The sequence below is a fragment of the Arachis ipaensis genome, chromosome B06 (genome assembly GCF_000816755.2).
Source record: "Arachis ipaensis cultivar K30076 chromosome B06, Araip1.1, whole genome shotgun sequence".
In the NCBI taxonomy this organism is placed as follows: Eukaryota; Viridiplantae; Streptophyta; class Magnoliopsida; order Fabales; family Fabaceae; genus Arachis; species Arachis ipaensis.
Genome location: NC_029790.2, coordinates 25,666,823 through 25,691,529, shown reverse-complemented (window position 1 = coordinate 25,691,529; position 24,707 = coordinate 25,666,823). Strand labels below are relative to the sequence as shown.

The 24,707-nt window shown below is 36.6% G+C and overlaps 2 protein-coding genes and 1 long non-coding RNA gene across 3 annotated transcripts; 2 read left to right on the top strand and 1 right to left on the bottom strand.

Moving 5' to 3' along the window:
* On the bottom strand, positions 3,693-4,271 carry LOC110263724. Its single transcript, XM_021105487.1, has one exon. It carries the CDS (start codon positions 4,269-4,271, stop codon positions 3,693-3,695), a length of 579 nt encoding a protein of 192 aa, XP_020961146.1.
* LOC110263255 lies at positions 8,959-21,100 on the top strand. Its single transcript, XR_002348581.1, has 3 exons — positions 8,959-9,326; positions 9,385-9,391; positions 20,997-21,100. It is a non-coding gene; the product is annotated as an uncharacterized LOC110263255 (long non-coding RNA).
* Positions 21,178-23,019, top strand: LOC107648036 (probable polygalacturonase; the record flags this gene model as incomplete). The annotated part of the gene is made up of 3 exons (XM_016352064.2): positions 21,178-21,498; positions 22,046-22,132; positions 22,689-23,019. Coding segments are annotated over 3 exons (627 nt in total), but the record flags the coding sequence as incomplete, so codon positions are not given.

Here is a 24,707-nt window from a genome sequence, read left to right as displayed (position 1 = left end):
CAATTAAATTCAACCCCCTTCCGGAGTGGAGAATTCTAAATCAAAATAGAAGATATCCAATAGCTACTAAATTGAATTGAGAAGAAGAAGAATTTCATTGATTCATTGGAATTACAATAGAGCTCCTCCCCCTAATGAAATTGGGGTTTAGTTCATCATTGCTCTAGTACCAAAACAGAAAAGAAAAATTACAAAAGGAGAAGAACAGAAGGAAAAACAGAAAGCAAATAAAAACAGATCTCCCAATTCTCCAGAATTCCTAAAACAAAACTAAAAAGAAAAATAAAAGAAGGTAAAAAGAAGGTCCAAAAGAAGAGATCCTATTGAAATCAAATTTTCTCCTATTTATACACTTTCTAATTCAGTCATCAAGTACTTGGAGTGGGCATTTTGGCCTCTGATGAAGTGGGTCAGGATTGGTACTTGGTTGCAGCTTCCAGGGGAACGTAACGTTCTAAAAGAGAGCGCAGCGTTTATTTACCGACATGTACGCGTCTACTGCGCATGCACGTCCTTGCTTGCTAAATGCTCATCACACGTACACGTGCTTCGCGCCCATGCGTCGCTTCGCATTTTTACACATCCACACGTACGCGTCACATACGCGTAAATGTCATTGCCATCTTCAGCCTCCATCATGCTTGCGCGCACCATTCACGCGTGCGCGTCCTTGATAGCGTTCTTCAAATGAGCGCTACGTTCGCGCCATGAGCGCTCCCCACGCGTGCGCGTGGATGGCAAAATGTTGATTCCAAGCTTCCGCGCCACCCACGCGTTTGCGTGCTTCATCTCAGATGCTCCATCGATGCGTGTGGGTCATGTACGTGTGCGCGTTGGTTGCAGAACTTCAATTCCAGATTCAGATTTGCTCGAAAATGCTCATTAAGCTATCGTAGCGCTCTCTTTGCAAATGAGGGCCAATTATATCCACGTGTACGCGTGGGTCTTCCAGAATTTGTCTGCCACGTGTAAGCGTCCTGTACGCGTGCGCGTGGGTAGAGAGCATTGCGTTCTTCATTTGAGCGCAGCGTTACTCTTCACTGCATCTCTTTCTCTTCATTTTTTCACCTGAAATCAACCAAACATACAATCAAAGTCTCACCGAAATCCTAAGGTTTTGCATCATTTATAATAATCACCCAATTCTTGTATAAATCTCATGATTTTGTATAAAATTAATGATGTTTGATTGAATCAAGATGAACATGAAATTCCACTCCAATCACTTACTTATTGTGCAAGAAAGTGCATGAAACCTAATGAAAACAAATGAAAATTGCTAGTAAAACTAGCATAAGATGACTTGTCATCACAACACCAACCTTAAATCTTACTTGTCCCCAAGCAAGCACTAAAGCATGAGAGAAAGGAATGAAGACAGATAAGCATATATGTCCTTATTAGCAGGTGATTGAATCTGGTTCATGGGGTTTTATGCAGACAGAATGCAGCTCAATTATTATCAACTTCCAAATGTGAATTGCCTCTTTGAGTATTAACTAGAGTTGCTGCTATAAGACCTTATTCTTTATTGATCCTTGTTAGATTTTATTTCTTCCTTTTTGCTTTAGAAACTTATTTTTCAATTGTAGCTCAGTGTCAAGTGTTACAGCAGCTTTTTGGCTCAATTTTACTCAACAACTCTTCACTACAGGCACTTGGCTCACAATTCTTCTTAAAGACATTGATGCCCAACACCTCTTTGGGTTACTAAATGTCTTGTAATTAGGTTGCTCTTGATAGTGAATTTTCGGTTGATAATCCCGGATTAGTTAATCCAAGTTACCGAGTTTTAAAATACTCCTCAGAACCTGACAATCCAAGGAGATCCTAATACAAAGACACCACAGGCATGTGTCTTAAGGTCCAAACTATTGGTGTCTAGCTTTCTTATTGTTTCTTTCATTCTTGTTACCAATTCTTAGCTTTTCTTCCTTTCCTTTTTGCTCTCTTTTTTTTTCTAAGGATATTTATTAATTGAAGGTCCATAACAGCAACTAAGTTTATACTTGAAGGAGATATTCTACCTTGCAGCTTTTATTATTGAGCTTACCAACTAATCAAGCAATTACCACCACTGAACTTTATTATCATCCCTATCACATTGAATAATTACTTTCTGGTCAATCATTTTCTCTTATTTATGCAGAAGGGAACAAGACATGAATTCCAGTAAAGTGAGTGATGCATATGCAAACTATCATAACAATGCAGAACATGAAAACTTATTAAAAAACATAAAGATGCAGAACATATAAGCTCAAAATAATAAAAGTGCATAACATGAAAATTTGGAAGGCACATCATTTTTCAGATGTGCATCTTCCTTATTTACTAAGATTATGAATGGAACTCCACCACCTCTAATTTTTGTGCTCCTTTCCCTTGCTGGACTCTCCTTTCTTCTTTGGCTCCTGTTTTCTCTTCTTTTTTGTTTCTTGTTGTTCTTCAGCAGGGCTTCTCCGATCCCAAGACTGGTCTATCTAATCCCAGAGTCCAGCCCCCTTCAACCTTTGTTCCATTCTTTCTACATTTCTCTGGGCTCTTGCTCTTTAATTGTTTACAAATTCATGAAACTAGACAAATAGTTTAGAAAATGCAATTTAATAACTAGATATAGGAAATTGAAAATTTAGGCCACATGTTCCTTATACATGAATAACTAACCGTGCCACATGTAAGCATACATAGTTTTGGTGGACACTAAACTTGTTTTACATCAAATAATTCATGTGAAATTTTGATTTTTGTCACTGTTAGTTTATTCATTATAGGGAACATTTTATTTTCTATTTTAACAAAATAAATTCACAAAAATGATGCAAGACATGGTTTATCTTTTCATGAATTTGAGTCTTAGAGCAGATGTGACTTTCTTGAAATTCATGGCATATGTAGAACACCAAACTTAATGTTTGGCTATATACTTCAATGAATGAGTATATATCCTAAGATGGTTGTATGATCATCATGCTTAAAAAGCCATTTTAGAGTGCCTTTAGGCACACCAAACTTAGGAATCAGACATACGCTTTAAAATAATGTATGCAGCGATCAAATCTACCCATGAGAGCTTAAATTCATGCTAGAAGAACCATTAATTATTGACATTAAAACAAAAGCAAAAATACTAAATCATGGGTTGCCTCTAGCGCTCTTTTACTGTCACTAGCTTGACATTGATTCTTTGTTAGGGTGGCTGATGATTATGGTGCCTCATCTTGTCCCCTCTCACTGTGAACCTTTTTCTTGTGATTTGATGCACAATCTCTATATGTTCCAGCGAGAGTATTTTGTTGACAGTATAATAATCATCAGATTGTGGAAATGTCTCCAACTGTTGGTAGAGTTTCACTTTGTCTCCTTTTGAGAACCCTTCAGTTAGGATTTTCTTGTTTCTCCACCCTTTTGGAACCTTTTCTTGCTCTTCTTTCCTTCTTTTGGTGACCCTTCCTTCTTGGCAACAGGCTTTATGTCAGGAGCTTTCTTAACCTCTTTTTGCAATCCCTTCTCAGTCTTCTTATCCTTATGACCCTTTTGTTTTTCTTCAATGTCTGTCTTCTGCTCCAAGGGTGAGTTGATGAGTACCTCCTTGGGTTTTTCTTTCCAGTTTGAGTCTTCTTCCTCAATTCTTCAATGTCTGTCTTCTGCTCCAAGGGTGAGTTGATGAGTGCTTCCTTGGGTTTTTCCTTCTAGTTTAAGTCTTCCTCTTCAATTCTCATGCAACCTTTCTCTTCAGCCAGATGCTGCATCTCCTTAAAAACATTTAGAGTGATTTGCTCATCATGTGCTCTCAAAGTCATTTCTACTTTATCCACATCAATGATGGCCCTTGCTGTGGCTAGAAAAGGTCTTCCTAATATGATAGAATCACCTCCCTCTTCATCTAGATCCAAGATCACAAAATCCACTGGAAATATGAACTTGCCCACCTTGACTAAGAGATTCTCAACCACTCCATTAGGAATTACCATTGATCGATCAGCAAGTTGCAAGGTCATCCTTGTAGGCTTTACTTCTTCTATAGACAACCTTCTCATCATAGATAAAGGCATCAGATTGATACTTGATCCTAAATCACACAGTGCCTTATCAATGGACATATTGCCAATGGTACAAGGCAGAAAGAAGCTCCCAGGATATTTGAGTTTTGGTGGGAGACCTTTTTGAATCACTACACTGCACTCTTGGGTCAAGACCACTGTCTCCTTTTCATTCCAGCTTCTCTTCTTAATGATGAGCTCTTTGAGGAATTTGGCATACAAAGGCATCTGCTCCAATGCTTCAGCAAAGGGAATGTTGATTTCCAGCTTCTTAAAAACCTCCAGAAACTTGGAAAATTATTGGTCCTTGAGCTCTCTTTGTAATCTTTGAGGGTATGGTAGAGGTGGAATATATGGCTTCACTTCCTTCTTCTGTTCTTGTGGAGGCTCTGTCATGACATGTTTTCCCTTTTTTGAAGCCTGTGGCTCATCCTCTTTCTTCTTGGAATTCTCTTGATTCTTTTCCTCTGCTACCACTTCTTTCTTGCTATTAGCCTTATCATCCTCAAATGTTCTTTCACTCTTGAGTTGAATTGCTTTACATTTTTCTTTGGGATTTGGAATGGTATCACTTGGGAATGAGCTGGTTGGTTGATAAACCACTATTTTATGGTTTATCTTGTGCTCAATTGACTGGTTTTTATCAACTCTTTACCCACTTATTCATACTATTTGCATGGTTTTATATTTCCTTCCTGATTATGTGCTATGATTGAAAACATGCTTCTTAAGAGTTGGTTGGCCTTTCAGCTTGTTGTTTGGACAATTGTCTAATTTGTCTTTCTATATTCCTCATTGAAGCTTCGTGATTCTTATTGGTCAGGGCTTGATCTTGTCTCGCCATCTCTTGATTCTTGATGAGCTTCTCCATCAATATCTCTAGATTAGAGATTCTCTGAGAGTCTGGATTTGATGATGGTTGTGTGAACTGAGATGGTTTTTGCTGGAAATTATTTGAATTAGTTGCAGGTATATTTTGTGGGTAGAATGTGGATGTGGAGAAGTTATTTTGGTGATTTTGTGAGTTGTTGTGGGGTTGGTGATATGTATTTTGTGAGTTTCTGTATTGGTTAGTGTTATTGGATGAGTGATTTTGGTTGTGTGTGTTGCGAGAGTTGTTGGAATTGTGGTTCTTTTGCCATGAATTCTGATTATCACCCCACCTCAAGTTGGGATGATTCTTCTATGATGGATCGTATGTATCCTCATGGAATTCATTCTGAGAGGAGCTTGAGGTGTTATGCATGTATTGGACTTGTTCTGGTTGCTGATCATAGTTGCTTTTCTTAAAAGCTTCTTCACTTTGGCTCCATCCAATTGAGGGTTGGCTTGCTGTGTTCACTGCAGCCACTTGAAGTCCATCAATTCTCTTTGTCATCAACTTCATTTGTTGCTGAATTTGTTGGTGCATCAACTTGTTCTGTGCCAAGATAGTATCCACTCCTTCTAGCTCCAACACACCCTTCTTTTGAACTGGTTGGCGTTGCCTCTGGTGAGCATAAAAGTATTGGTTATTGGTCACAGTGTCTATGAGATTCTGGGCTTCCTCAGTTGTCTTCATCAGTTGTAATGAGCCTCCTGCAGAGTAATCCAAGGACTCTTGAGCTTTTAGAGTCAACCCCTCATAAAAATTTTGAAGTCTGTCCCATTCACTAAACATCTCAGGTGGACATTCCTAATAAGAGATTTGTATCTTTCCCATGCCTCATACAGTGATTCTCTATCCAAGTGTTGATGCTTTCTTTGGGGAATGTCTCCAGCCATTGAGATACCTTGTCCCTCAAAGAAAATGAAAACAACAGCAACTTGTAAATATCCGGATGCACACCATTTGTCTTGACAGTTTCACATATTTTTAGGAAGACAGATAGGTGTTGATTTGGATCTCCAAGGGGGCCTCCTCTATAGGAACAATTGTTTTGCACCAAAGTGATAAGCTGAGGCTTCAATTCAAAGTTATTTGCATGAACATTAGGAGTGAGTATACTGCTCCCACAGTTTCTTGGATTGGGGAAGGTATATGATGCTAGAACTCTCCTTGGAGGCTGGCCATTGTTGTTGGCCACCTCTTTTGGTGGATTAGGGAGGTTACCCTCCATTTTTTGTTCTTCCTTTTCTGATTCTTCTTCTCCAATAACTCTCTTCCCTCTTGCTTCTCTTCTCAATCTCAAGAATGACCTCTCTGGCTCAGAATCAAAAGAGGTAGATGCACCTCTTCTTCCTCCTGGCATACAACACAAACAAACCAAAGGAAAACAAAAATAGAACACTCTATTGCTAGAGTTAAGTTAAAGTTAGTAGAAACAAAATCACAAACAGTTAATATGCTTAGCAAAAACAAGAAAAAAGTGCTTAATCTAGATTATCACCTACTTAATCATTGTCAATCTATATCAATCCTCGGCAACGGCACCAAAAACTTGATGAGGGAAAATCGATTCCACACAAACTCACCGGCAAGTACACCGGGTAGCATCAAGTAGTAAAACTCATAAAAGTGAGGTCGATACCATAGGGATTGATGGATTGAGCAATTTTAGTTGGATGATGAATTTAGTTAAGCAGACAGTTGATGATTTGAGTGAAAGTTGATTAACAGAATATAAATTGTAAGAAATTAAAGTACAGAAAGTAAAACTGGTAGAATCTTAAATTGCAGGAGAAGTAAATTGCAAAAACTTAGAGAACAACAAATTAAAAGAGCTGAATCTTAAAATGTAAGAAATGTAAATAACTGAATCTTAAAGTGTAAGAAATTTAAATTGCAGAATCTAAATTGCCAGGAAACTTAAATTGCATGAATAATAAAGGGATTTGGGTGCTGGGAATCAAAACAGAATGTAACGTGCAGTAAATCAGAAAACTCTAAGGTGAAGAAATTCAAAGAAAGTGATTCATCAGGGATTGGAGATACTGTAATCCTCCTTGAATCAATTTGGTCTCAACTCCTTTCTCAATCATTTGGTAGATCTATGGCGGATTGAAATTGATTGGATCCCAATTCCTTGGCAATCCAACCTCTAATCACAATCAATCGTGCCAATTCATTGATCTAATTGTCATGAGAAGAGGTTAAGTGCATATCTCTCATCCATAAGCCACACTAACTCTCAGTATCTCAATTCCTCTCGAATAGTGTTGATCAAGAGAGTAGTGAAGGATAGAGCTCTAATTCTAATGCAAGTGATTCCCCTTTCGAGGCTCACACAAGCATTCAATTGAATTCAACCCCCTTCCGGAGTGGAGAATTCTAAATCAAAACAAAAGATATCCAATAGCTACTAAATTGAATTAAGATGAAGAAGAATTTTATTGATTCATTGGAATTACAATAGAGCTCCTCCCCATAATGAAATTGGGGTTTAGTTCATCATTGCTCTAGTACCAAAACAGAAAAGAAAAATTGCAGAAGGAGAAGAACAGAAGGAAAAATAGAAGGCAAATAAAAATAGATCTCCCAATTCTCCAGAATTCCTAAAATAGAACTAAAAGGAAAAATAAAAGAAGGTAAAAAGAAGATCTAAAAGAAGAGATCCTATTGAAATCAAATTTTATCCTATTTATACACTTTCTAATTTAGTCATCAAGTACTTGGAGTGGGCTTTTTGGCCTCTGATGAAGTGGGTCAAGATTGGTACTTGGTTGCAGCTTCTAGGGGAACGTAGCATTCTAAAAGAGAGCGCAACGTTTATTTACTGACGCGTACGCGTTTACTGCGTGCGTCCTTGCTCGCTGAATGCTCATCACGCGTACGCGTGCTTCATGCCCATGCGTCGCTTCGCATTTTTGCACATCCACGCGTACGCGTCACATACGCGTACACGTAATTGCCATCTTTAGCCTCCATCATGCTTGCGTGCACCATTCACACGTGCGCATCCTTGATAGCGTTCTTCAAACGAGCACTACGTTCGCACCATGAGCGCTCCCTACGCGTGCGCGTCTTCTGTGCGTGCGCGTAGATGGCAAAATGTTGATTCCAAGCTTCTGCGCCACCCACGCATTTGCGTGCTTCATCTCAGATGCTCCATCGACGCGTGCGCATCATGTACGCATGCGCGTCGGTTGCAGAACTTCAATTCCAAATTCAGATTTGCTCGAAAACGCTCATTAAGCTAACGTAGCACTCTCTTTGCAAATGAGCACCAATTACATCCACGCGTACGCGTGGGTCTTCCAGAATTCGTCCCCCACACGTAAGCGTCCTGTACGCGTGCCCGTGGGTAGAGAGCGTGGCGTTCTTCATTTGAGCGCAGCGTTACTCTGCAATGCATCTCTTTCTCTTCATTTTTCACCTGAAATCAACCAAACATGCAATCAAAGTCTCACCAAAATCATAAGGTTTTGCATCATTTATAATAATCACCTAATTCTTGCATAAATCTCATGATTTTGTATAAAATTAATGATGTTTGATTGAATCAAGATGAACATGAAATTCCACTCCAATCACTTACTTATTGTGCAAGAAAGTGCCTGAAACCTAATGAAAGCAAATGAAAATTGCTAGTAAAACTAGCATAAGATGACTTGTCATCAGAATGCACTCAACATGAAGGCCACCATTATGATTTCTTTTTGAGTTGTGACACTGACATTCATTACTTTCACAGAAAACACCAATCGGAGATCTAAACAAAGTGAGTAACTTGCAATAACATGTGCTCCCAGCTTAGCCTTTAGTTATAAACATGGCATTGAGCGCAATCCTTTCTAATAATACATGTGTAGATTAAGAGATCAAGGTTGAATTCAAAGGAAGATGCTGAGTTCTTTAATTGTAAAAAACTAATTTGCATATACTGATATACAATCATTATTATTATTTTATGAGATTGCTATTAAGATCATTGTTTTCTTCTAAGTGAAATCTGAGGGGAGACAAAAATTTATGAGATTGGTGACCGCGCTAAGGTAGGTTGGTTGATATATCCTTTTCTTGTCTCTGAAACCAAGCCTAGATAGATGAGATCTTTGTAGTTGACATTAATTGCTTTACTGTTTTACACTGTTCTTTTCATGGTAGTTGCCATACTAGAATATTCACTATTCTAGACTTTCCTAGCTTACATTCATGTTGGTCCTCATCAGTCATCACCTTTTGTTTTTTCTTTTTTCCTCCTTGCAATAATTATATCTTTGTGGAATAAGCTATTATAACGTTTCAGAAGCACTTTTCTGGTTACCTGGCTTTTGAGAATTATGAAGGGGGTTGGCATGTTTAATAATAATAACTGCATTCCTGTTCCAAGCGGAAGCTGAAATGGAATATTTTGTTTTGCTGTTAAAGATACTAAACATTAGCATGTCCTCATGCTAAATTCAAGAGAAACTGAAAAAGAGTGAAGGTAGAACGGTGGAATCCATGCAATGCAATCTATCTAAATGCAAGCTACCTATATGAATCATGCAATTCTAATTACTATCCACCTAGATATATAAAGCTTACATGTGGTCAGATTGATTCAAATTTTCAAGGAATCATATATGCAAAACCAAGGCTAAATCATATTAAAACACATTCACAATTGAGTTGAGTTAATCAAAAGAATTCACAAACTTGCAAGATAAACAGTGATCAAACATGGATATATGGAGATGAGTTATTGAACCCTCACTGGATTTGTATATACACTTTAATCACTCAGTGGTTGGGGTTAATCACTCTACTCTTCTCTAGTCATACTTTCTAAAACTTTGTTCTTTATCTAACCAATCAACAAATATTTAATGTACCAATGGAAACATCATGAGGTCTTTTCAAGGTTGTAATGGGGTTAAGGCAAAGGTGAGGGTATATATATATGGCTAAGTGAGCTATAAATTGAATCCTTGATTAGTCTAAGATCTCACCTAAAATATACTTACTCTTATACAACTCTAAAATTATACCTAGCTACCCATAATTCCCACTTTTTTTTTCATTTCACACTCATGTACCAAATCATTTTTAATTTTATTACATATGCATTGATCGTTTACTAAGCTTAATACTGGGGTAATTTTGTCCTCTTATTTATTTATTTAATTATAAGTTTTTTTAAGATAAACATAACATATCCATGCATATGGTATTTTAATTATTTTGGTTTCACATGAGCATGCACCCAAATTTCAAATAATCTATCAATTTAATACTTTCCTATCAACCCAAGTTTCCATGGTTTCCCACACTTAGTTAGTACATAATCTCTATCTTAAGCTAACCAAAGATCCAATTTGGAGTATTTAATTTATTTTTCTGCTTAAGGCTAGTGATGTGGTTATAGAACAGAAGGGGATTAAAAGGCTCAAGGTGGCTAACAAGGGTGACATAAAAGGGTAGGCTTATTTGGGATAAGTGAGCAAAAACAAGTAATGGCCTCAGTCATATACAAGCATGTAAATACATTCTATATTGGACATATATAATGGAACAAAGCAAAAGATTGCAATCATAGTGAAGAAACACACAGGAATGAAAACTATGGTTAAGTAATGTAACCATGCAATTAAGCTCAAATCTCATAGGTTGTGTTCTTTGGCCCAAAAACCATATATCATTTATGTATATCATGCAAGTAAGAATAAAGAGTTCCAACTCAATCAATGTGAATCCTTGAATGGATTTTGTAAAGAAATAAATACATTCTTTGAAAAATATCGTCAATTTACCAACACTTATTACTATATATATGTTAAGTGGATTGTTGTGATTATGAAATCTAAAAATTTCTAGTTTACTCTCTATTTTCAATTAAACCAAATTATCATATGCTAAAAAGAGTATACTAAACTTAATAATATCAATTTTTCTATATCACAACTAATAAGCTAATAGTGCAAATCAAGCTAAATATCTAAGATATATACAGCCCAAAGTGCAAAATGTGATAAAGTATAAATAGACAAAAGTACAGTAATAGAAAATGTGCAAATACTGAAAGGAAAATAAGATGAAATAAAATAAAATAAAAATACAGAAAATGAAACAAAATAGGATAAAAAGAGTCTGAAAGTAGTTCACCAAAATAAAGTTCACCAGAGATGGCGACCTCCCCACACTTATATAATAGCATCGTCCTCAATGCTTAGTCAGGCTGGCTGTGAAGAGTCGTCACCTCCGGAAGGGTGTGCTGATGCTGTTTCTATGGGCTCTAGTAGTGAAGGTGCCTGAGGCTCTGCCTGTATAGGAGCCTGTGGATCTACCGGCTGTGTCTGCTGAGGCTCCTCATGCTGGGGCTCTTCATGCTGCGGCTCTGCCTGCTGGGGCTCTGCCTGCTCATCCTCTGCCCATGCATCGTCCTCCTGCTCATCCGTCTCCTCCTCAGATGGCTCCGATGGTGTGTCAGGCTCGGAGGGAATGTCAGTGTGTCCTATCCTGATCATTAGCTTTAGATGCTTGTAGCGTCGCTTATTGTGACGCTCCATCTGATCCAGGCGCTCAAAGAGTCGGTGCACTAGGTGGTATATGGGCTGGGAAGCTGGTGAGGGTGTTGTGGGTGTGGGTAAGTGCAGTAGGTGCAGAAGGGACAGCAGAGGATGTGGCTACGTCAGCAGAGGCAGGAAGAGAGGGCGGTCTGTAGCCCAAAGCCTCGAACTTCCTGCCGTGTGGGATGATCTTCTTGCAGTCGGCAGCTGGTGGCCTCTCATTCTCAGGCTCCCAGGGTACCTCAACCCGGCGGCCCAACTGGGTAATCAAATAGGGGAATGACAGAGTGCCTCAGACATGAACCCTGGCCATGAAGTGCCTGATGAATCGTGGAAGGTACAAGTCCTTTCCTTCCATTAACACACCAGATGAGAGTTATCATGGTAGCTGGCACCTCAGTCTCATGAGTGCTCGGCATCACATAGTTGCTCAGAATTTGTTGCCATAGCCGAGCCTCATCATTAAGATAAATAATCTTGATGCCCTTTGGATTCATGATGAGCGGATAATTTATACGCTTTTTGGCATTGTTTTTAGTATATTTTCAGTAGAATCTAGTTACTTTTAGGGATGTTTTTAATAGATTTTATGTTAAATTCACATTTCTGGACTTTACTATGAGTTTGTGTGTTTTTCTGTGATTTCAGGTATTTTCTGGCTGAAATTGAGGGACTTGAGCAAAAATCAGATTCAGAGGTTGAAAAAGGACTGCTGATGCTGTTGGAAAAAAATTTTTTTATTCAGAATTTTTAAGAATAAATTCCAGTGTTTCATGAAGCATGTGAAGCATGGCTGGCTGTAAAGCCATGTCTAATTCTTTTGGATAGAGCATGTTAGGCTTGTCATGTCTGAATTACACTCATATTTTGATTAAAGCTTGGCTGGCTATTAAGCCATGCCTGACCCTTTGATTGGAGCTTTAAGACTAACATGGCAAGATTCTTGGAATTCATATTAAAAATTTTGGAATCTTTGTTTTCTTTTTCAAAAGAATTTTTCGAAAAATATAAAATAAAAATCTAAAAAAATTAGAAAATCATAAAAATCAAAAATATTTTTGTGTTTCTTGTTTGAGTCTTGAGTCATATCATAAGTTTGGTGTCACTTGCATATGCATCTTGCATTTTTCGAAAATTCTCATGCATTCATGGTGTTCTTCATGATCTTCAAGTTGTTCTTGGTAAGTCTTCTTGTTTGATCTTAATGATTTTTTGTTTTGTGTCTTTTCATGTTTTTCATATGCATTCTTGAATTCTTAGTGTCTAAGCATTAAAGAATTCTAAGTTTGGTGTCTTGCATGTTTTCTTTGCATTAAAAATTTTTCAAAATTATGTTCTTGATGTTCATCTTGACATTCAAAGTGTTCTTGGTGTTCATCTTGACACTCATATCATTCATGCATGCATTCATTGTTTTGATCTAAAAATTTCATGCATTGCATCATTTTTAGTGTTTTTCTCTCTCATCATAAAAATTCAAAAATAAAAAAAATATCTTTCTATTTTTCTCTCATCAAATTCGAAAATTTGAGTTGACCTTTTCAAAAATTTTTAAAATCAAGTTGTTTCTTATGAGTCAAATCAAATTTTCAATTTGAAAATCTTATCTTTTTCAAAATCTTTTTCAAAAATCAAATCTTTTTCAAAATTCTTAGTTATTTTCGAAAATTCCAAAAATATTTTTCAAAAATATTTTTCTTATTTTTATACCAAATTTTCAAAAATAACATAATCAATTAATGTTTTGATTCAAAAATTTGAAGTTTGTTACTTGCTTGTTAAGAAAGATTCAAACTTTGAGTTCTAGAATCATATCTTGTGATTTCTTGTGAATCAAGTCATTAATTGAGATTTTAAAAATCAAATCTTTTTCAAAAATATCTTTTCAAAATATCTTTTCTAACTTCCTAACTTCTTATCTTTTCAAAAATTTGTTTCAACTAACTAACTAACTTTTTGTTTGTTTCTTAACTTTTTCAAAACTACCTAACTAACTCTCTCTCTCTAATTTTCGAAAATATCTTCCCTCTTTTTCAAAAATTTCTTTTTAATTAACTAATTATTCTTATTGTTATTTTTAATTTAAAAAAAATCACTAACATTTTTCAAAAAAACCATTTTCAAAAATCACTAACTCCTTTTCAAAAAAATATTTTCGAAAATCCCCCCTCTCCCATCTTATTCTATTTATTCATTCATATCCTGACATCTCATCTCACATCTCTAGCCTCCTCACAGTTGTGTTTCTTCCATTATATTACATTCTTTGTCTCTTCCTCTTCTTTTCTTTTTCTCTCCTCTTTCTTATGAGCAGGGACAGAGAAAAAGGCATTCTTGTTGAAGCTGATCCAGAACCTGAAAGGACTCTGAAGAGAAAATTAAGAGAAGCTAAATTACAACAATCCAGAGACAACTTGATTGAAAATTTCGAACAAGTAAAGGAGATGGCAGCCAAACCCAACAACAAAAATAAAAAACAGCAGAAGAAAAATCACACCCTGGAGGAGCATCTGTCTGGCGTTCAAACGCCAGAACAGAGCATGGTTCTGGCGCTGAACGCCCAAAATGGGCAACATCCTGGCGCTGAACGCCCAGAACAAGCATGGTTCTGGCGTTCAACGCCAGAAATGGCAGCAAATGGGCGTTGAACGCCCAAAATGGGCACCAACCTGGCGCTGAACGCCCAGAGTTGTGTGCAAGGGCATTTTACATGCCTAAATTGGTGCAGGGATGTAAATGCCTTGACACCTCAGGATCTGTGGACCCCACAGGATCCCCACATTCCTTCCTCATAATCCTAGTTTTTTTTCCACATCTTCTTCTTCATCTATTCCTTCTTCTTTTGGTCGAGGGCGAGCAACATTCTAAGTTTGGTGTGGTAAAACAATTATGTAAAGGATCTACAGCTCAGTGGTAGAACATGTGGCTGCAAATCAAGAGATCCCTGAGATACCTCAGGGGATGCACTTCCCTCCACATAATTATTGGAAGCAACTGAGGATAGAAATACCAAAAATCACTAGGAATCAAGCCACAAAGGCAAGGAAGAGACATAGAAGAGCTCAAGAACATCATTGAAACGCCATCATCACTAAGGTGGATTCATTCCTTGCTCTTATTTCTTCTGTTTTTCGTTTTCTATGTTATGGTGCTTATCTATGTTTGTGTCTTCATTACATGATCATTAGTAGTTAGTAACTATGTCTTAAAGATATGAATGTCCTATGAATTCATCACCTCTCTTAAATAAAAAAATGTTTTAATTCAAAAGAACAAGAAGTACATGAGTTTCGAATTTATCCTTGAACTTAGCTTAATTATATTGATGTGGTGACAATGCTTCTTGTTTTCTGAATGAATGCTTGAACAATGCATATGTCTTTTGAAGTTGTTGTTTAAGAATATTAAATATGTTGGCTCTTGAAAGAATGATGACAAGGAGACATGTTATTTGATAATCTGAAAAATCATAAAAATGATTCTTGAAGCAAGAAAGAGCAGCAAAGAACAAAGCTTGCAGAAAAAAAAATAGGCGAAAAAAAAAATAGAAAGAGAAAAAGCAAGCAGAAAAAGTCAAAAGCTCTTAAAACCAAGAGGCAAGAGCAAAAAGCCAATAACCCTTAAAACCAAAAGGCAAGGGAAATAAAAAGGATCCNTTGATTGGAGCTATGTTTCATTGATAGTTTGGAATTTATAGTATATTCTATTGTTTTTATCCTATTTTGATTTTCAGTTGCTTGGGGACAAGCAACAATTTAAGTTTGGTGTTGTGATGAGCGGATAATTTATACGCTTTTTGGCATTGTTTTTAATATATTTTCAGTAGAATCTAGTTACTTTTAGGGATGTTTTTAATAGATTTTATGTTAAATTCACATTTCTGGACTTTACTATAAGTTTGTGTATTTTTCTGTGATTTCAATTCACTATCGATTTACCCATAACCCATGGGACAGCTGGATCAATGGATATGGTTCGCTTCACTGCCTCCCAATCAAAAGTCATAAATCTCATGGCTTCCTCAGCCTTCTGGTAACCGTCTGGTTCATCTGACTTAGGCTGGAAATGGAGGATATCTTCAATGGTCTCCTCAGTAACTAAAATATGCTTCCCTCTGAGCTGTACTGCATCCAAGGTCGTCTTATAATAGTTGCAATAAAATTCCCGGACCCATGATGCATTAATCTCAGTCAAATTCCTTTATAGAAAGAACCAGCCTCTCTGTTTTATCTGTTCTGTAGTATACTGTAGCAATTTAGGTGAAATTATGAGGGTCTTTTCCAGATATAGGTGTCTTTTAGTCCTAAAGACCTCATATTTCAGTTCACAGTAGCGATTTGCGAACTTGATCGGATTAGTCGCAGGCACTAGTTGGTCTGCTTTTTCCTACGGAGTAAAGTTCTTCTCACGTCAGAAATCATCATGTAGTATATCTATCAGAGCCATAGATGTTTGGCCTCGTTTCCTTTTATCCGTAGTGGCCTTAGCCTTTCCCTTTTCTTTTGGGTCAGACATCCTGAAAAATAGAAAATTCAGGGTATAATTTAGCAACTTAAAGCAGAAAAATAGGAAGGTAAATAGGATTCAAACAATATAAGCATAGATGGGCAAAATAGAAATAATAGCCAAAGCATGAAGTGAGTCTGAATTAGATAGAATAGTGGACTGAATGCAAGATAAAATTCATAGAATTCAATTAAAAATCACAATCCAAAAACTATGAGATGCAGAATGCCTGTTTGTCAGGAAACAACAATAAACATGCCTTGAAAGGGGTTGAAAGTAGTTAGTGTAAAACTAAGAGGAAAGTTAGAAAGTCAATGAAGTCAAAAGTGAATAAGGGCAGTTAAAGTTAGTGGCATGGTATTGTGGTTCCTAGCTAACAGAAATGCACAAACTTGAAGAACAAATAACTCACATTCAAGCAGATAATGCAGATTATTTATGATAAACATGAAAATGAAAGAAGCATGAAAAAGATTATGAATCATCAATAATGCAATTGAAGTTGGAAGGGAACCAAAAGAGATAGTGAATGCTAGCCTAGCATGTCATGAGGTGACTTTGGTTTAAACTAATTAAAGCACAACGGAAAAGTACCAAAGGCAAGTCATGAATGGCAATTAAGTAAAACCATTTTTGTGAAAAATTGGGCAGCATTCTGGCAGTAAAAGGAACGTTCCCGGAAAATCAAACAGCATAATAATGCAAGTAGCAGCACTTGTCAAATAGAAATAACAGTTTATAAAAATCTCAAAACAAGTTATATCAAACCAGCAAGTAAAATGGTATGGAGCAGAAATCTCAATCAAGATAGATTTAAGGCAGAATGTAAACCAAAACAGCAGCATATGATGTGAATGCAGAGCAATACTTGGCTATGGAGGTTTGGAGGGAGAGAGAGTGGAGATGGAACGTTGGGGAAGGGGGGGAATGGGCACGCGAGGGTTAGGGTTTTTGCGTCAGGGGGGTTAGTGAATTTAAATCCACGCATACGCGTGCGCGTGGATGAGGTAAAATTGAAACGACGCGAACGCGTCATGGATGCGAACGCGTAAACAGGGGATAATGAAAATGTCGCGTACGCATGAGACACGCGTACGCGTCGACCAAAATTGTGCTAAACGCACGAATCCAGCATCGTTTTGGTGTAACTCTCTGTTTCAATTAGGGGGCAAAAATTTTCATGCGACGCGTACGCGTCACGCATGCCCACGCGTGCTGTGTGTAAATGAAAATGACGCGTACGCATCATGGACGCGCACGCGTCATGGATGCGCACGCGTGGGTCAATTTATGCCTACGCATACCAGCCGCACGATTCCAGCCTAACTTTCTGGACGTTGGATGGAGACGCCGATTTGAAATCGAGGCCGCGTGGCCCATGCGCACACGTGGTGTAGCCATATATATATAATCAGAATGCAAAATGCAGATACTAATGCGGATGTTATTAATGAGACTAGGGAGAATAAAATAAAATAAAACTAAAAACAAACAAAACAAAATAAAATTAAGATTGAAAGAGAACGATCATACCATGGTGGGTTGTCTTCCACCTAGCACTTTTAGTTAAAGTCCTTAAGTTGGACATTTGGTGAGCTCCTTGTTATGGTGGCTTGTGCTTGAACTCATCCAGAAATCTCCACCAACGTTTGTAATTCCAATAGCCTCTGGGGTCCCAAACCAGGCACGTAAAGCCCTTGAGCAAGTTAAAGCAGGTGATCAGGCTCCAGGAGTGTTGATTATCAGAATGAATTCCAGGATCCTAAACCTTGCTTTTGTACCCGTCTTCGCTTTTATCTACATTGTTCCAACCGGGCGGTACGCAATTCGAATTTCCACTGAGACACCCAAACATCTTCCGAAACCCATTCAATCGAGCTCTATACCAATCCTTGCACTTACATTTGGAGCGTGGAACCGTATTGAACCTTGGATGCTAACTCCTATTACTAATCATCTCCCTCTTACTCTTAAAGCCACAAAGAGCTCTAAGCTGGCCATCGGTTTCGAGCAAACTATATTCAAGTGGAAAGGTGAAGATAAAGGCTAAGGATTTTACCCACTTGAAGTTTGTATTGGGTGGTAATGGCCTTGGGAGAGGTGTTTTCAGTGGTCTTTCAAGCTCCACTCCCTTGTACTCTTCTGTGAATTCTTCCACTTCCTTACAAACCTCTTCAACTGCAACCAGGTCTAGATCAAAGTCTTCGATTTCTTCCTCATCACTCAAGTCATAAGTTGGAGGTTGAGAAAAATCTACCTCCACATCATCTTCATACTCACTTGGAGAAGATTCTTCAAGCTCAAAGAGTTCCATTTCGGATGCAAGCTTTTCATTAAGAGAGCTTGATTCCTGTTCATCATCATCAAAGAAACTTGCTTCTTGATCTGTTCCGTCCAGTTTTTCATAAGGTACATGCCTTGGGGGTTGTGCACTATCCTCCTCAGCATCAATTGCAAATTTCTGGACGGAGTTCTCCACAACTCTTGATTCCCATGGAGGTTCAGCGTCTCCTAAATCTTCAACCAATTCTTCTTCTTCGATAATTCCGGCTTCCTCCATTTGTTCCAATACAAAGTTATGCTCTTTACTGTCTACCGGAGTTTCTAGTGTCTCCTTCATGCTACGTTCGTCATTAGGTTTTCCACATGAAGCCTTGGGAGTTCCTTGAGTATCCAAATGTTGGGAGGATAATCGATTTATCGCTTGCTCCAATTGATGAAGAGTTGCATGAAATTGATCCACTATTTCCTTGAGACGATCCTTTGATTCTTGGGTCGATGGATATGGACATGGTGCATATGGAAATGGTGGATAAGGGTTAGGGTCATATGGGGGTGTTTGGTAGTAAGGGGCTTGTGAGTTTGGTGGTTCAAAGGTATATTGTGGAGGTGGTTCATAAGCATAGGGTGGGACTTGTTGGTAACTACAAGGGGGTCCACCATATCTATCATCTTGGTACGCACCTCGGAATGGTTCTTGACCATAGTAATTTGGTGGAGGTGGTTTGTCATGAAAGGGTCCACCATAACTATTGTCTTGGCATGCATTGTAGGATGGTCGTTGTCCATGGTACCTTGGAGGGTGTTGTTGCTGAAAGGGTTGATCAAATCCTCGTGGCTCCTTCCATTTTTGATTGTTTCGACCTTGATGCATGTTCCTGTTATAGCTTCCATTCCTAACAACAATATTGGAACCAAACTCAAAGCGACAGGGGTGAGAACTCATAATAGCTAATAAAAATTAAAAACAAAAATAAAAACAAATAAACAAGCAAGAAGTAAATATTTACAATAACCAATAATAAGACACACAATTGTAATTTCCCAGCAACGGCGCCATTTTTGACGGAACGGATTTCTGCTAGTAAAGAATTTCACAAATAAATCCTCATTGCAAGTATAGCTTCTAAACCAACAAAGAATCCTTTCGTACAAAATTTTGTTTGTCACTAAAGCAAACCCAATAAAATTTATAACCGAAGTATTCAAACCTCGGGTCGTCTCTCAAGAAATTGTAGGGAACTATGATTTATTATTGGTTATGAGAAAAGTATCTTTTTGGGTTTTTTGAAATAAGGAACAAGGAAATAAATTGGCAAGAAAGTAAATTAATTATCATGAAAACCATTGCAAAGTATAAGAACTGGAAATTCCATCCTAGTTATCCTTATCAATTGTGATGAGAATTGTTTATTGCTCCCACTTAGTTAACCCTTACTAAATAAAGGAAAGTCAAGTGGACCAATTAATGGGATTCCTCAAGTCCTAGTCAACTCCTATGGAAAGACTCGCTTTAGAGGGATCCAAATTAATAAGCAAATTCCAATTTTCAATCAACAACTGAGTTTGATAACTCAAGTGTCACCAATTACTCAACCAAAGCAAAGGAAGAAGAAATATAAATTAAATTAAAAGCATCAATAACATAAATTAAAGAAAGCAATCATAAATCTGAAATACCTCAAATTATATTAAATAGAAAATCAAATTAAACATGAGAATTCATAAATCAAATAGCAACATAAAGTGATCAATAGGAAAAATAGATAAACTAGAATGCTAGAATAAATGAAAGTAGAAGAGAACATAAATTAAAGGAACATTGAACCTAGAATTGAGAAAACGAAAAAATTCTAATCCTAAAATCTAAGAGCCTCTCTCTCTAGAAAACTACATCTAAAACCTAAAATTGTCAATAATGAATGAACGATTGATGAATCCTTTGATTCCCTCATTCTCCAGCCTCTATTCTGTGTTTCTGGGCTTAGATTTGGGCCGAAAAGGAGCTCAGAAATTGCTGGGGGCGAATTCTGCAACTTTCTGCACGTAGCGTCTGTCACGCGTACGCGTAGGTCACGCGTGCGCGTCATTTGGAGATTTTTCTTGTCACACGTACGCGTGAATGAGTAAGAATTTCAATGGCTTTTGCTACTATAACCTTCCTGACCACCATTTTTTGCTTTTTATTTAAAAGCGTTTAACCTATCCATATGAAAGTATATTGAATTGAGAAAAAACATAGTAAATAAAATAGAAATAGATAAAGAAATGGTGGGTTCCATCGTTTCTATGATTACTTTTTAAACGGTGAGATCCTCTCTATATACTGGAGCCCCTTCCCGGATTTCATTCATATTATTTTCCTTGTCATGCGTACGCGTCAATCACGCGTACGCGTCGCTTGTATTCTGCGCGAGGCACGCGTCCGCATCGTCCATGCGTGCGCGTCGCTGCCATTTTCTTCAAAACTTCATTTTCGCGCGTTCCTTCCACTTTTGCATGTTTCCTTTCTATTCTCTAAGCCATTCCTGCCCTATAAAACCTGAAAATACTTAACACACAAATCACGACATCGAATGGTAATAAAGGATAATTAATATTAACAGTTTTTTAAGGTCTAGGAAACATGTTTTCACATATATCATAGAATAAAGAAGGAATTGTAAAACCATGAAAATTATATGAATAAGTGAGTAAAAATTTGATAAAAACTACTCAATTGAGCACAAGAGAAATCATAAAATAGTGGTTTATCAGATACTCTTTCTTTTCAAAAGTTGTGCAATGATTCAATACTGTTTGTGAATTTGTCAATTTGGTAGTGTTTTCTCTGTTTTAGGGGACATAATGCCCCTTCTAGTTCCAGCATTCTAGTAAAGTTAAGAGTGCACTTTAAAACTCTACTCTCCTTTTTGTTTTATGGCTCTCTTCTTTTTAGGTGGCTGTGCTTTTGCTTGTAGCATTGAGCACTGCACTGGAAAGCAATGGAGAAGAATATAGTCTTGGGCCATATGAGCAGAAAGCATGGAACAATGCTAGGCCTCACAGTGTTTTGATCTTGGAATTTGGGGCAGTTGGAGATGGAAAAACTTTGAACACAGTTGCATTCCAAAATGCTATATGCTATCTCAAGTCATTCACTGATAAGGGTGGTGCTCAACTATATGTTCCTTCTGGCAAATGGCTAACTGGAAGTTTAAACTTTGTTAGCCACCTCACTCTCTTCCTTGAAAGAAGAGCTACCATCGTTGCATCTCTGGTACTTTTCTTTTGTTACTTGAATTTTAGTTCCTTTTTCTCAGCTTTTTATCATTTATAAGTTTCTCACTATAACTACCGGAAAAAAGAACAGTATCCCCATTATCCATATATACATTTTGCTAAATTTAGTCAGGAAAAAGAACACACTGCAGTCCCTTTTACTTTAATCCAATTTATGTATTACTCGAATCAGATGTGATCCCAGCAACTTAACTATACCTACATCAAATTCAGTGTGATTTCTTCGTTTTCTATCAGCACATTTATACCGAATTGACTCTATATGTTGACTCCCTTCGATGTCATAAAACTGCTTCTACTTCTTTTTCATATTATTTTTCCACTTGTATATATACACACACACACAAAAACACACTCCATTTACTTGATAGCAGTGGTCATATATGTGTTTTTACATGAACCTTCTTTTATGAATTGCTGTTGAGTAGTATTTTATATGATGTTTTTAACTTAAAAATGATTGTGTAATGAGTTTAGAGGCATATAAATATTTATCTTTGGCTTGTGTTTTATGAACTGTCCAGATAAGCAGGACACTGGCTGCAGCTGACAGTACAGAAATCATAAAGAAACTTCCGAAATTTATGTACGATGAAGAAAAAGCTCTTGAGGTCAGGAATTATCCCTGCAATTATAATTCATTTGAACCATCTTCATTGAGTATTTTTCTTTTTCTAAACGTGTGCGAAACATGAATAATATGAGTTTACAGACTATAATATATTGAATTTACCCCTACCCATTTACAATAAAACCATTTCTGTCAACTGTCAAGAGGTGTGTGGTTCATGAAAAGCTTTCATATTCTTGGGAATCTTATATTGTAAGATCATTCTGATATAAGATTTTTGGTGTAAAATTCCTAGGAATGTAAAAACATTCTTCTAACCACACGTTCTGTCAGTATTTCTCTAACAAAGTTTCAACAGAAATAAATTGCCGAAAAATACTAGAATTTTGGTAGTTCCCATGGCATATACTAGTTGAGCAACGTAGGTGGTAAAGAAATGACACTTGAGATTAAGCTTTATGTTATAATGCTAACTCTTAAGTAACTCTGGCACATGCCATTAATTGATAATGACTTATAAAGAGAATTTCTTTTATTAGTGGAGCAGAAGTTGTTCTTTGAATGCATAATCTGATTTTATTTATTTTATATTCTAGGAGGATCAAGCTTTAGCTAAGGAGGGAGCTGAAATAGTGGTTTTGGTCATTGATGAGGAAGGTGTGGAGTCATTAATATCAGAACTTGTGAAAGGTGTAAATGAGCCAAAGCTTCTTTGGTCTTCCCACAAGAACAGTTTTCTTGTTCTTCAAATAACAAATTTTGACTTTTTCTTTTATTGCAACTTTAATGATGCGTATGTTATATTTTTCAAATAATAAATTTTATTTTTTTGTTAACAAATATGATAAAAGTTTATGTATGTTGGATTGGTTAATTTAAAATTATATAAAAAAATTTTATTGTTTAAATTAGAGCCCGTTTGGGAAGTAGCAGAAGCTACCTTTTTTGACTTTTGGATTATGAAAAGTCACCGTATGTGTGTTTGGCACTACTTTAAAAAAAATTTTTAACTTCCCGAAAAGTTAATTCATAACTTTTTGAAAAAGTAGAAATATATGACTTCTCTACTTCTGGATAAGTCATTCTACCACTTACTTAAAAAAATTTAACTTCAAAACAAAAAAATCTACTTTCCCTCCACCACCATTTTCACGTAAGGTTTGCTAGAAGTATTGGCCTTCCACCATCATTCTTACGCAATGTTCCATCGGCTGCAAGTGAGGGTCATCCATCACCATTTTCACGTAATGATTCATTTGCTAAAAGTATTGATCTTCCACCACCATTATCAGACAATATTCCATCCGAATAATTTATTGCATATAATTTTTTTTGGTTTTTTTTTATCATTTTATCATTCTATTTTTATTATTAAATTTGTATTTAATTGTGGTATGAAATTTCAGTTTTAATTTTATTTTTTTTACATGTGATTTTATAGCTTGCTATTATTTTCATAGTTAATTATAGCAAGTTCTTGACCTCAATAAAAGAGAAGGGAGTTCTAATAGGAGTATAAAAAAATAAAAAAACAGCAACAAAATATACATTGACACACATTTTATATTTATTTTTTATTTTCACCTACCATATCATACACAATATTAGTGATTAGGTTATGTAAAATCAACATTTAATATTGGAAAGTATTTTTTATCATCGTTATCCCTTATTTTAATATTCATTCTCTTGTGTAAAAAAAATGTATTTTTTGAGTTATTTATTCAAACGCTACAACTTTAAAATAAGTACTTTTATAACTAAAAATCCAAACACAAAATAACTTATTTATAAGCTACTATTAATAAAAGTCCTTATGCTTTAAACTCTTTTTCCAAAAGAACTTATTTAAGTCATTTACCCAAACTAGGCCTTAGTCATTTAAACTATGACTTAAAATTATATATTAATTTTGTAATATTTAATTAGAAAGATTTATAGGCAAGTATAGCCATAAGTATTTTGATCCAACTTATAGTCATATTTTTGGCTATTGGCACGCTTTTTAAGCGTAGTCATATCTTCTCTCGGCTTTTGGCACGCTTTTTAAGCGTATCCATATCTTCTCGTAGCCATATCTTCCTCTATCGGCACGCTTAAAAAGCGTAGCTATATCTTCCCCTATCGACACACTTTTGAAGTGTAGCCAAAATCACCTCACTGGGCACGCTTCCAAAAGCATGGCGATATGTGCACTTTTCGGTACAAGCGTAGCTATAGGTTAAGACATATGGCCACACTTTTTATGCGTGGCAAGAAATGGAAGCGTGCCAACAAAAAAAGCGTGCCGATAGATCAACAAAAGCGTGGCGATAGAGCAACCGGCACGCTCGCGGATGTGACCCTTTCAAAAGCGTGCCGATAACTCAAAAAATGTGGCGAAAAACTATCGGCACATTTTTTTTTTGCACTTTTCGGCACGCTTTAAAAGCGTAGCAGAAAGCTTATTTTCTTACAGTGTCAATACGTAAAAGTGGTTAAATCATTTAAGTATAAAAGTGATCATGGATTCAATTTCTTTTTTCTAGGCCATTGAGAACCTTCAGTTATTAATGTTTAAAAATATATAATAAAATATATTATTAAATTACTAGACTAAAAAATTAAATTGATGA

Bases quoted from the DNA above. Each gene is read 5' to 3' on its own strand.
- LOC110263724 (XM_021105487.1), bottom strand. From the start codon at position 4,271: ATGCCTTTGTATGCCAAATTCCTCAAAGAGCTCATCATTAAGAAGAGA.